The 13,560-nt window shown below is 30.9% G+C and overlaps 1 protein-coding gene and 1 long non-coding RNA gene across 2 annotated transcripts; one reads left to right on the top strand and one right to left on the bottom strand.

Moving 5' to 3' along the window:
* Nucleotides 1-1,392: 1,392 nt before the first annotated feature.
* On the top strand, nt 1,393-8,329 carry LOC112720640 (uncharacterized). The gene is made up of 7 exons (XM_025771656.3): nt 1,393-1,690; nt 3,045-3,282; nt 5,238-5,428; nt 5,510-5,745; nt 5,903-6,146; nt 7,708-7,815; nt 8,060-8,329. The coding sequence occupies exons 1-7, from the start codon at nt 1,472-1,474 to the stop codon at nt 8,192-8,194; spliced, it is 1,371 nt and encodes a 456-aa protein (XP_025627441.1). The 5' UTR covers nt 1,393-1,471; the 3' UTR covers nt 8,195-8,329.
* Nucleotides 8,330-10,488: 2,159 nt separating this feature from the next.
* LOC112723846 (uncharacterized) lies at nt 10,489-12,732 on the bottom strand. The gene is made up of 6 exons (XR_003163195.3): nt 12,609-12,732; nt 12,171-12,198; nt 11,816-11,938; nt 11,372-11,718; nt 11,020-11,061; nt 10,489-10,705 (listed from the first exon to the last, which is right to left on the bottom strand). It is a non-coding gene; the product is annotated as an uncharacterized lncRNA (long non-coding RNA).
* Between the last annotated feature and the right edge of the window lie 828 nt (nt 12,733-13,560).

Here is a 13,560-nt window from a genome sequence, read left to right as displayed (position 1 = left end):
GCTTCTTTTAAAAAAATTTTGGATATTCACTTCAAAATTAAAAATTTGGGTATCTTGATATATTTTCTGAAAATATAAGTTATATACTCTGCTAAAGAGATATTTTTTTTCTAACATAAATATTGCTTGAATTTATTGAATGATTCAGGTTTATTGGGAGTTAAACCCACTTCTTCACCCATGGACAGTGCCACCAGATTATCCTAAGATAGCGATCTTTTACTTTTTGATCTCACTGTATACCTCTGCCTTGTTGATCGTCTTTTTTATCTTATAATGATTCGGTCCGACATTACATATGCAACACAACAATTAAGTCAGTTCATGATCTTTCTGGCCACTACCGTGCTACCATCAGGATGCTTCGTTACCTAAAGAACAGCCAGGAATGAGACCTTTTCCTTCCCAGAACTTCTACACTACAATTGTATGGTTTCAATGATTCTGATTGGGCTAGCTATCCAGATATAAGATGCTATTTAACTAGTTTTTACTTTTTCTTGGGTGATTCATTAATTTTTTGAAAAACTAAGAAACAAATGACAGTTGCTCATTCCTCAAGTGAAGCTGAATATCGTGCTCTCTCCAATACAACTTGTGAACTCTTAATGAATATTGAATTTGCTAAAAGTTCTAAATATATCATGCTGTCGACCTCCAGTGTTATATTGTATGTTTGTAACAATCAAAGTGCCCTTCACATTGCGATGAATCTTATTTTCTATGAAACTTCTTTCTGTCTCTTTCTCCAATCAACTGACCGATATCTTTTTTTGGTTGCCCACGGTATCCCCCGGTTCGACAGGCCAAGGACTAATCCGTCGCGGATCGGAGCTCCATTTAAGGGTCTGCCGCTAGCCAATGGGTTCCTGCATGTACAAGACGGAATTCGAACCCCCGACACTTGCTTAAGCGGACGAGTGAGCTGACCACTCGACCAACCCAAATTGGTTAACTGGCCCATATCTTTATTAAACCTCTTTCTCTCCAACCGTTCCATACAAATTTGTTCAAATTGGAGATTCTCAACATCTATCATCCTCTGGCTTGTAAGGACATATTGGAGCATAGTAATGCACAAACAGCCCAACACCCAAAAACAACAGAGGCCCAAATATAATAACTTTTCGTTCATTTTTCACTCTGCTATTTGTTTTTTTCCTAGTTGTTAGTATTCTTCTACAAGATGATGACTTGTTGATTTCTTAGTTATTTTTTCTTGGGTGATTCATTTATTTTTTGTCAAGAATACACTCAAAGGCCCACACTATTAATGGGGACTAAGACGTGGCCTACACTAAGACAATTTTAGTCCCCTTTTGTGGTCCTATTACACAGTTGTCTTTGTAGAAAGCATAAAGCCAAACTTTAAATACCAACAAAAAAAAGCCAAACTTTAACTTTATAGAACACATTTATCTACCTCAATTATTAGTCCTTTGTTTCGAGAGGCATATACTATAGTTGATCCATGGCTCCACCAACTCCAAGACTAGTTGTGCCAATAGAGCTGAAGAAGAAGCCATGGGAGCAAAAGCTTCCCCTCCATAACCGATGGCACCCTCACATACCATACGTTGCTGAAGTTAACACTGGTGAAGTGTTTAGAATAGAGATGGTGGATTGGACAGGTGGAGCTATTAAAGATGATAATTCAGCAATGGACATAAAACTTGTAGACCTTTCTATTGTAAGTATGAAACAAACACAATCCATTCTCTCTCTACGTTAGAAATTTAGGATATGTTTGTTTTTTTTTTTTTTTTAAATCATTATTTGTAGTACTTTTTGCTTATAAAATCTTAAAAGGTAAAAATATATGGTATAAATAAAACTAAGATTATTTTTAATTATTATTTTGGATATAACTAAGAAACGTGATTCTTTAGGCCACACAATTAACGCACTGTACAAACAAAGTAACTGACTCTGTTACGATTTATGATGCGAATTTTGATGTGCTGTGAATAAAGTATTGATAAATGTTAGGGAGCAAATACTTTTATCGATATTAGCTAGATTAATATTTTACTTTTATATTATTAGAATTTAAGATTTAAAATTCATGTAGTATTGTTCAGTATTATACTATCATCTAATAGAATGCTTCTATTTGTAAATTTTTAAGTGTACTAAATTTTAGATCGATCAATTTTATTGCTACGAAAATATGAGATTAAATATTTTTGTAATGTTTTTCTTAATATTATTGCAGCATAACTATATTATAATGGTTTTAAAAGAAGCCATTAGAATTGATTTCGGTGAGAATGAGGTTTGCGTAATAAGAATATGTTCCTAATAAGTGGCTATTATTTAGCTTAAGAGTTCGATACTTGGATATTTTTATTTATTTACTTATTTAAAGTACATTTTGGTGAAGAAAAAAACATGGAGTAAGTCTAACCCTTGATTCTTATAAGATATACATACAACACTGGTATCCCATGAAAAAGTTGAGGATACCAAAAAATTTCCCTTTGTCTGTTTCCTTTAATTAAAATTCCAAATGTTGCGTGATTCTTGGAAAATTTTACATGATATATATATATATATATATATATATATATATATATATATATATATATATATATATATATATATATATATATATTTAAAAAATATTATGTGCATAAAAAACATTCATCAAATTAATCAATATATATTTTTATATACATATATATAATTTAATTTATTTTTAATATGTATTAAGAGGAGTGTTAGGGGACAGCAACTTTTGTGTTTTATAACCATCAATTGGCCATCAATAGTCTTTTTAATAGTATGAGATTACATCAAATGGTGAGAGATCACTCACTTTTTTTTATAGTTAAGTGCTGACCACAAAACACAAAAGTTGTTGGCCTTAGACTTTTTCTTTTAACATATATTTTTTATTAGTAGTGACTATTTAACATATACCTAGCTTGGTTGATTTTTTTTAGATAGTTTATAACTAGCTAGTCCTTTTATTCAACTGAATGATTATTTATGGTTAATCAACTATGGAGTTGGAGTCTAACCGGGGTAGTTAAATGATTCAGACCCACTATCTTAGTGGGCCAATTAGAATTGTTGACAGTGATGGTATAGCAGCAAAGCCTGGAGATCTTCTTGCCGTTGAGATATGCAACTTGGGTCCTCTGGCCGGAGATGAATGGGGGTATACAGGAATATTTGACAGAGAAAATGGAGGTGGTTTCTTGACAGACCATTTTCCTAGTGCTGCTAAAGCTATTTGGTACTTTGAGGGTATTTATGCTCATTCACCTCAGATACCAGGTGATTTACTATTGGCCATTTTAAAATTATCTATATCATTCCATAAATTACTGATCTGATTCATTTATATTTTTAAAAGTTAACTACCAATTTAAAAGATTTAGATACTGATAAAAAAGATCTCTAAAAAATGTTACGGATAACACGATCATTAAATAATTTAAAAATATGACAACAAAAAACCAGTAAATATTATATTTTTATAAGTGGCAAAAAAATTTTTATATTTAGCAAACGACTAATATTTTATACGAATTTTTGTGACAATATTTGAGCAAATATTTAGAATGTGTATCAAAAAAATTTGAGACAAAATTTGATCTCTAAAATTTTATTTTTATTTTTCAAAACAAATTTGTCTTTCACAATAAAATTTTTTTTAAAATACTTATTTGACATAAAATCACTAAATTTTAAAGAGGTAAAGATCTTATTTTTCTAATAATGCTTGCAACAAATTATATCAAAATCTTACCTTTAAAGTCTTTTTTAAAATATATATTTAATATCTAGTTCTTTTTGTCGTTTTTTTAAATATTTCAAAAATTTATTTGTCATTATCATCTTTTTTTATCTTCTTTTAGAGTTATTTTTGTCAATAACATGAACTTTCGAGTACTATTTTGATCATTTACTCTTTTTGTAAATATTTTGCAGAAAAAAGTGAAATCAATGAAAATAATAACAAATAAAAAATACTAAAAATAAAAAATATTTAAAATAAAAACAAAAACCAATCAAACTCTTAGTAATCACTAATAAAATCTAAAATGAAAAATATGTATTTAATGTTTCAAAATGTTGATAATTAGTTTGTAATAGAGTAAAAATAAATTGGTTTCCTATCTTTTAAAATTCTCGACAATGTAATTTCTCATGGAATTAATTTTAAAAAATTTTAAAGATCAATTTGTCATTTTTAAAATATAATTGGAAAATAATTTATTAATTTATTTTTTAAGATTGAATCACCTAATATTTTACAGATTGAGGAACTAACTTAATAATTCTATGTTTTTTATGTCTAATTTATCTGATATAAAATTCTGTAAAATTAATTTAAAAATTGTGTAATATCATATTAAATGATAGTGCCGTCAAAATGAGTCACGACTCACGAATTAACTTGATTTGCTCGTAAAAGGAGTGAGTCGATTCATGACTCATTTATTTATTGGTCTCCATGACTCATTTATAAGTGTGATGATTTATTGATTTTAGCTCTATTCGAATAACCTGTGAGTTAAGCAGGTTTGAGTCAAGAGAATATGTGTCGAATTGTTTTACCCGATTTTATTCTTTAAAAAATTTAAACCGTCTTCTTATTGTAATGCTAACTTCGTAACTAGATTTTTAGACTTTTCGTTGTTTAGTCCCAAAATATATAAAAGTATGACAAACTTTCCTTATTTCTATATATTTGCTTAAAATAAAAAAATGCTAGAATTATTTGGTATTTTTTTAATTGCTTTTTTTAATAAAAAAAAAACAAGTCTACTCATTTAACTTGTCATTTTAGATGAGTCGAGTCAAATCAAAATGTTTTCTTGGTTCATCCAAAAAAAAAAAGGACAAATCAAAATTTCAATTTTACTCGTTCCTCGTGACAAGTTGGCTTGAATCTGCCCGCCCATTTAGACTGCTCTGCTAATTCATATTTTATTCATCATTAAACGACGAATCAATCCTACTTAAATTGACACTACATGTCTGATAGTAAATGTGATATGAGTCAATAGATTATTCAGTACGTACCTGATATTTTAAGCAAATAAGTGAAATAAAACAATCCATTCACAAACAGTGGCACCTAAATTGGTTGTTTTTCTTAAAACCCATACTACACCAAGAGTACTTTAAAATTAAAATCATAATGTTCATTACGATACAATCTTAAATTGGAAATAATAAGTGTTTTATAAATGGTTTGGTACTTGCATATTACAAATGAGCAGGAGTACGATTTCCAGGGTTAACACATCCTGGAATAATTGGAACTGCACCATCAATGGAACTGCTAAATATATGGAACGAAAGAGAGAGGCTTGTTGAAGAAAATGGGGTCAAGTCTCTTAAACTATGTGAGGTTTTACACTCACGACCCTTGGCAAACTTACCATCAACAAAAGGTTGTCACCTTGGGAAGGTATGCACTATGATGATGAAATCCAAATTCTACGTCATTTTAAGGCTTTTATTTTTCTTAGTTTAAGTGTCATTGTTGTAGATTCCAAAAGGCACCGTTGAATGGGAGAAGATTGCGAAAGAGGCTGCAAGAACAATACCGGGAAGAGAAAATGGAGGAAATTGTGACATAAAAAATCTTAGTAGAGGTTCAAAGATATACCTTCCAGTTTTTGTGGAAGGAGCAAATCTCAGCACCGGTGACATGCATTTCTCACAGGGTGATGGAGAGATCTCATTTTGCGGTGCCATAGAGATGAGTGGCTTCCTAGAACTTAAGTTAGTATATGTAGAAATCATTAATTTGTGTCTTTCTTATTCTATATATATTTGGAAATATTTAAGTGTACTAAAGGATCAAGTATTTTAGTAGTTTTAATCTCAATCATAAAATATATATGATTGATATTAATGATCAAGCATTTTTATGTGTTAGGTGCGAAATTATAAGGGGTGGAATGAGAGAGTACCTTACACCAATGGGGCCCACTCCACTTCATGTGAATCCAATATTTGAGATAGGCCCTGTTGAGCCAAGATTCTCAGAGTGGTTGGTTTTTGAAGGGATTAGTGTGGATGAAAGTGGGAGGCAACACTTTCTAGATGCAAGTGTTGCTTACAAGCGAGCAACACTCAATGCTATTGACTACCTATCCAAGTTTGGATACTCCAAGGAACAGGTTTGACCTTAACGATAATATATTCGCATATACAAACTGGGAATTACTAATAAATTTTCAGTTCCCTTTTATCCAAATACATTAGAAAGAGCAAAAATACCATTTGAACCCTAAAATTGAGCCAGAAACCAGTCACATACATATTACCAGTATAAGGCAGTAAGTATTATTTGACTTGACAAGTTTTATTTAGTTATTCAAATATTTTGGATTAATTATTGTAAGGTTTTGTTACATTAATTGCAAAGTATGATTGTATATATTAAAATGCTTGATTATTAATGACTTGTTTACCTTCATTAGAACATTTTGAATATTAATTGTTTGAGTAAATAGTGAAATTCGTTTTTAAAAAATTATCTGTTATCTAAATTGATATTTAAATAAATTTTTTTTAATTAAATTCGTCCTTCAAAAGTTTTAAATTGGTTATATTAGTCCTTCTATCATTTTTATTGTTTATGGCATTAGCATTTGCGAATATGACATATTAAGTGACATCGCAACATGCACCAAATAATCCTAATTGGTTATTAACATGATAAATTTATATATTAAATTAGATAAAATCAATCTCAAATTGAGATATTTCAATCTTTAAAGGTTCATTTTAATTTGGAGTTGATTTTATCTAATTATATAAACTTAATAAAGATTACTAAGTATGTATTGTGATAAGTGTGATATCACTTAACATGTCACATCAATAAAAAAAGTGATGGAAGAACTATGTGACTAATTTAAAATTTTTAAAAGATAAATTTAATTAAAAAATATTTTCGAAAAATAATTTTAAAAAATGAATCATCTTTCATAGATAATTTTGGTCATTTACTCTTAATTGTTTTCTTCACAAAACATTTTGGTTAAGTATGGTAATTAAATTTGACTATTTCTGGTGGAAAGTTTGATTATTGACATTAATATTAAAATGTTTGATTATTAGGACTGAGTTCAGATTTTTGAGTTAGGGGGTGGGCGGTGGGTGGGTGTCGAATGAAGTGGTTATTAGATATTTTACAACAGATGGGATCATCATGGTGTTTTTTCTATATATAATAGGTGGCTGTATTTTTCTTTTTCCCACAAGAAAAAAGAGTTAAAGTCTGTATCTAATTTAAATACAATGAGCATATTGAAAAATTTAATTTATTAATATAAGTTGAAGTTTATTAATGTGAATATAAAAAATCAGTTATCAAATAAATTATTATATATTTATGTATAAATATATATTATTTAAATTTATTTTTAATATATATTTTATATTTAACCGTATTATATATATACAAAAATTAGTTATCAAATTAGTTATTATATATTTATATATAGATAGATACATATATTTATTAAATTATTTTAAATATATATTTTGTGTGACTGATTTAATGTTTAATTTCTTGTGTGTATGTAACAAAGTTTATTGTATTGGAAACATTAAAAACTAACCTAGTTATTAGGAAAATCTTATTTTTATATTTCACTGAAAGCTAACCCAAAAAAAAAAAAAAATGGAAACCAGGCTAATTGAATTGCTAATTTGCTATGTGTTGAACAATAGGCATATATTCTTTTGTCTTGTTGCCCATGTGAAGGAAGAATATCTGGAATTGTTGATTCCCCTAATGCTTGTGCGACATTGGCCATTCCAACAGCTATATTTGACCAGGTAAATTAATCTTCACTTATTTTCTCTCACTGTTGCAAAACATCATCTATGGCCTTAATTAAGTATTGATGATGTCCTAAATAATATAAGTTTTCAGTAGTAGTATAGTATCAAACCATATTATTGTATGGATTAATTATATCATCTTGGTCCAAAAATGCATTAACAAGAGAAAATAATTATTAAGCTAATTGTTAGCACAAGAAAAATGTTAATATGAATTCATGTTTGTGTATGTGTGCAGGATATTCGTCCTAAAAGTAGCAAGGTGCAACTTGGACCTCGTCTTGTAAAGACACCAGATGTCTTCAAATGCACTTATGATGGAAACTTACCAACTACAGTGAACCTTAGTGCCGCATTTCATGATTCAAATTAGTTAGACAATTGTTGGAATGATGTTAAAACTTTATGGATTCTAATAAATTATGTAAACTAGAATAAGCTCGTATAGGGTTGATCGAATACATTAATGGTATTTATCTAAGGATACGAGCTTTAATTTAGAGAAAAACGAAAATATATTTGGAATCATGGTCCTAAACTCAGAGACCGGTGGTGGAGAAAATCTAAAAGAAACTGTAAACGGAAAGCAGGCTTACTATCTCATGCGGGAAGACTTAAAATAATAAGAGTGGTAATAAGCAATCTAAGCCTAGCAACGGAAATAACACAAATATCCAACACAAGAACAATATAGAAGTACTCACAACACAATATGGCAGCAACTATAACAAGCAAATATAGCAAGTAAAGCAATAACAATAACATACAGAGATTTTAACGTGGAAAACCCTCTCAATATGAGAGGTAAAAACCACGGGTCATCCAGACCAATGAAATAGCTCCACTATAATCAAATGAGGTACAAAAGAGTCTCAAACAAAGCACAAAAATGTGTATATAACCAGCCAAAACATCAAAGCACCAAAGCTTTCAAATGAGAAGTAAGAAGATGAAATATACCCAAAAAAAATAGAGCTGCTGTCGAAGCCAATTTCTTCCTCTGCAGACCTCCAATTAAAATCTTCACCATTCAAAATGAAGAACAAGATGTGAAGAATTTACAGTCCAAATTTCACATTGATCCAATGGTGAAAGAATGAGAAATCGCTGTTCAAAGATTGCTGCTCTGTGTAAAAACGGAAAACCTAATTTCTCTCTTTTGAAGCCAATTTCTCCCACTGCAGACCTTCAATCAACATCTTCACCGACCAGAATGAATAACAAGATGAAAGAAATATGCAGTTCAAATTTTAAGCCGATCCAACGGTGAACGAATGAGAAACTGATATTTAAAATTTACTGCTTTGGATAAAAATAGAAATTCTGTTTTTCCCTCTTCTCTCTCACTTGGTGGCTACTCTCTTTTCTCTCAAATTGACCCCAAAAATCTGATTAGGGTTGTGGCATAATGGGTGCAAAGAAACACCCTCAAAATGTTGGGCTTGGACCTTACAAATGAGAGAAAAAAAACCCAACAAATCTCCCCCTTCTCGACTAGGTAGAGGCTCTCGCCATTCCGGCGATCAAACAACATGTTTCAAACTTCTCTCTTGACAATACTTTTGTCATCGTATCAGCACCATTGTCATCAGTGTGAACTTTCTCAAGTTTCAACAACTTGGAATCTAACATATCCCGTATCCAGTGATACCTAACATCAATATGTTTAGATCTTGCATGAAAAGTAGAATTCTTGGCAAGATGAATAGCACTTTGGCTATCACACAACAACACATAACGGTCTTGCTTAAAACCAAATGCTGCAAGAAACTTCTTCATCCACAACAACTCTTTCCATGCTTCAGTTGCTGCAATAAACTCTGTCTCTGTGGTAGAAAGTGCAACACACTTTTGTAGCCTTGACTGCCATGAAATAGCTCCCCCTGCAAACTTGACCAAATAATCTAAAGTAGACTTTCGAGAATCAATATCTCCTGCCATGTCTGCATCCGTAAAGTCAACTAGCAAAGGTTTCTCACCACCAAAACTCAAACTCAAGTTAGTTGTACGTTTGAGATATCTCATAATCCATTTAACAGAATTCCAATGTTCTTTACCTGGATTAAAGAGAAAACGACTCACAGTACCAACCGTATGAGCAATGTCTGGTCTACACTACAAAAAATTTGGGTAAAAACAGCAGTTTTTTTGGGTAATTACGGCGGTTTGAACCGCCATTATTACCAAGTACGGCGGTTTTGAAAATCGCCATAATTCAGAGCGCCATTTTGGTTATTATGGCGGTTTTCTAAAAACCGCCACAATTTCCTGAGGTTAAAACGACGATTTTTTGCTGGGTTAAAACGGCGGTTCAAATCGCCATTATTTCCAGGTTAAAACGGCGATTTTTTACTGGGTTAAAATGGCGGTTCAAACGGCGGTTTAAGGGTTGGTTAAAATGGCAGTTTAAACCGCCATTATTACCCTCAGAATGGCATTTTAGCCGGTTAAAATGGCATTTTTGAACTGCCATTTTTACCCTTACTAAGTGGCTTTTGATTGGTTAAAATGTCATTTTTGAACTGCCGTTTTAACCCTAATAGTGACACTTTTTTATCGTTTAAAAATGCAATTTTTACCCTCATTTTTATCGTGTTAAACAAATAATATTTATTATTAGAAATCATAATCTATAAACAAAATATTATATAACTCAGAAACAAAGTATTAAACATAATATATGATTTTTTAGTATTAGAAAACAAAAGTAATAACTCTTATACAAAGTATCAAACATAACATAATTTTTCAACTATAAATGTCATAACATGTAACTCTTAATACATAAAATCTCCATCATATTTCATGCTGCTCTATTGCTTGCTCCAGAAGACCTACTTCCTAACTCTTTTGGCGATGAAATCTCACTCTCTTGATTCAATTCCTACAACAAAAATATGATTTGAAAACATAAACAAAATTATCCTTCTGATATTCAAGGCTTCCTAGTAAAACTCTAGCTTCCTATGAGAAAAGAGTCATTTACTCATTTAGTTTCATCTTATAATGAAGAGACATCTCAATCAATGAAATCATCAAGAATATATTAAGAAAGGAAGCAGATTTTCTCACACAATATTCTGCTAACACAACATTTCATAAATCATAACCATCACACTGAAAAGAAAAACAGGCCTTCAATAATGTCATTACAACAATCATGCCATCACTAGTTACCTACCAAGCCCAAAATTTTACCTGTAAGTAATATGTATGCTCCCAAACATCTATGCCTCCTTCCTGTAAATAATGAAGCATTAAGCAAAAGAACTACTTAAAGATAACTCACACACGGCATTGAAGTGAGGCAACGCACAAACTTACCCAATGAGAAAATTTGCATGATGCGGGGAGTATAGAATATATTAATTGTTATTAGAGTATCAGAGAGTGAGAAAACTAGTAAATACCACTTAGCAAGCTGCTAATTGAATTCATGCCTCTTCCACCAGCTAAGTAATAATAATAAAAAAAAATGGGAAGCCCCAATCTCTTTTATAATACTTTCATTTATCATTTCTTTTATAATAATAAAAAAAATAATAATCACCTGTTCCAAATCAGAAGTTTCAAAAGTGGGAAGCCCCAATCTCTCAAGAGCAACAAGAAAGTTCCTCATATTTTCAAAGTATTGATACACAGATAGTGCTTTCCCATCAGGAAGAACATCAACATCACTGGGGACTTCAACCACCTAATAAACCAATTCAAGTCCAACAATTAGTCGTGATAATCAATAAGAACAATGTGAAACCAGATGAGCATAGAATATGACTGATTCCATGAAAAACAGAATAGAATAAACATATCTTGGATATGGCATCAGGTTGGATTTTGTTAAGAGCACTGCAATATCCTCTTACCATGATCAAGATCCCCGTTAATTTCTTGTTTTGGCTACATGATTTAAGACATATTATAGGAAGAACATAATGAGAACAGATTAGAAAAGCTAAAGGGTAGTTTAATAATTAGGATTATAGACATAATTTACCATACAACTAACATGACTAATTTGATCCATACAAGTGATTTTTTTCCATACAAGTAATTTTGCTAGATGCTGCTTCTCGGCAGTCATGGTGTTCACACTTCCGGTGGTTGGACTGTCGTCCATCTACAAAAAAGAAATCCGCCAATTGCCAAAAGCAAAAAAGTAAAACACCACATCATGGTAGACTATCAAATACAATGAATTGATTAGTAAATTACGTTGTGCAGAAAAGGAGTGTCAACAAACAAGAATGTTGAAAAGGAGCATTAAGCAAGACAGAATAAATACTGTGATAAAAGGTATGAAGAGGAAACTATAATTTTATTACGATATGGAAAGTATAAAACACACTTACCATGAATTAAAGGAAGCCTGTAAGTATGCTACAATAGAGGAAAGTATAAATAATTATAAAAGAGAAATAGTAAAGCCAATGAAAAAAGAAAGAACATAAACCAAGATAATAATATTATTATTTGTCAGGATTGTGCAGTAAAAAAGCATTACATAGCAGTTGATCTTTCCCTTCCACTTACGCATGCAATTTCAATTTTCATTCGTTTCTTAGCATTTTTTTTAAGTCACTTTTATGTAGCAATCCTTTTTTTGGTACTTCTGCATTAACAGCTGTAAATGCTATGTACCCAAATAAGTTCATTGAATTATTTAGAACAAATGCCTATGATATAGCCGCTCCCACTTAATAGGACAATCTTAACTTTTTGTTTTTTATGCTTTAAACTATGTGTTCCCTAAAGAAAACCAGCACTGAACCAGATATCTAAAATTGTACCTTTAGAGCAAGTTCCTCAAAGCACTGCTCCACATTTTCTCGAGTTTTAGCACTAATTTTGAGAAGCAAACACCCCAACTCTTTGGCGAGAGCTAAACCCTCTTTTCTGCTCACAGCCCTTTCAGACTCCTATAATAGAGAAAAAAATCGAAGAAGTCAGTGAATGAAATATGTCAATAGAAGATTCCTCAAAAAGAAATCTAGACTTCAAATTTCAAATGCAAATCTAATGTATGTGTCTAGAAATGAGGTTTAGGGTTAATGGCTTAGTTAGAAAGAACACGAGACATTCAATATCAGAAACTGCTTTATGTACCAATTTTCATCCCCTTATCTCACACTTCTTTCTCAGATGCAGCAAAAAAATCTTACATTTATGATCAAGATAATCACTCAACGCCAAAAAGATAAAGATTGCTATTGCTATTGCTCTAAAGTACTTCTAATTGAAAGAGAGACAAAAAAATTGCCTTTATTCATTGTTAATGCTGCTAGCTTTCTTTTGAAAAAAATTGCTGCTCATTATTATTATTATTTTTAAATTATTATCTAATAAGGTCATATCATTTTTCTATTACTAAAGAAAAAATTGGCTAATATATATCAAATTTGTTCTGTACCGAATCTGTAGGAATTAGGAAACTAGGAATTGGTTTTCCAAATATTGCAAATAAGCATGCAAAAATTTTAGAATTAAAAAGTGCTTTACTAATAAGTAATAACTCGTTGCCAATTATTTTTGGGCACTTCTTGCGGCATAAATTTTGCTTGATTCTTTGCCCGAACCCTGTAACTGATGACTGCATAGCATTTAAGTGGTAACTTTTGTAGATACTTTCTAGTTTAAGCTTAAAAGTTAGTTTAATTGGGAGGAATCATACAAAGAAATAAATCATCTATATGTCATGGTCTGTTTTAGAGTTGTGTAGATCTAACAACCCCAGAAGCTAGC

The sequence above is a fragment of the Arachis hypogaea genome, chromosome 11, assembly GCF_003086295.3.
Source record: "Arachis hypogaea cultivar Tifrunner chromosome 11, arahy.Tifrunner.gnm2.J5K5, whole genome shotgun sequence".
Classification (NCBI taxonomy): domain Eukaryota; kingdom Viridiplantae; phylum Streptophyta; class Magnoliopsida; order Fabales; family Fabaceae; genus Arachis; species Arachis hypogaea.
Note: the sequence above shows the minus strand (reverse complement) of the source record. Positions and strands in the feature narration are given on the sequence as shown.

Bases quoted from the DNA above. Each gene is read 5' to 3' on its own strand.
- LOC112720640 (XM_025771656.3), top strand. From the start codon at position 1,472: ATGGCTCCACCAACTCCAAGACTAGTTGTGCCAATAGAGCTGAAGAAG. The intron at 1,691-3,044 runs GTAAGTATGAAA...TAAATGATTCAG, and splicing joins AACTTGTAGACCTTTCTATT to ACCCACTATCTTAGTGGGCC. The intron at 7,816-8,059 runs GTAAATTAATCT...GTATGTGTGCAG, and splicing joins CAACAGCTATATTTGACCAG to GATATTCGTCCTAAAAGTAG.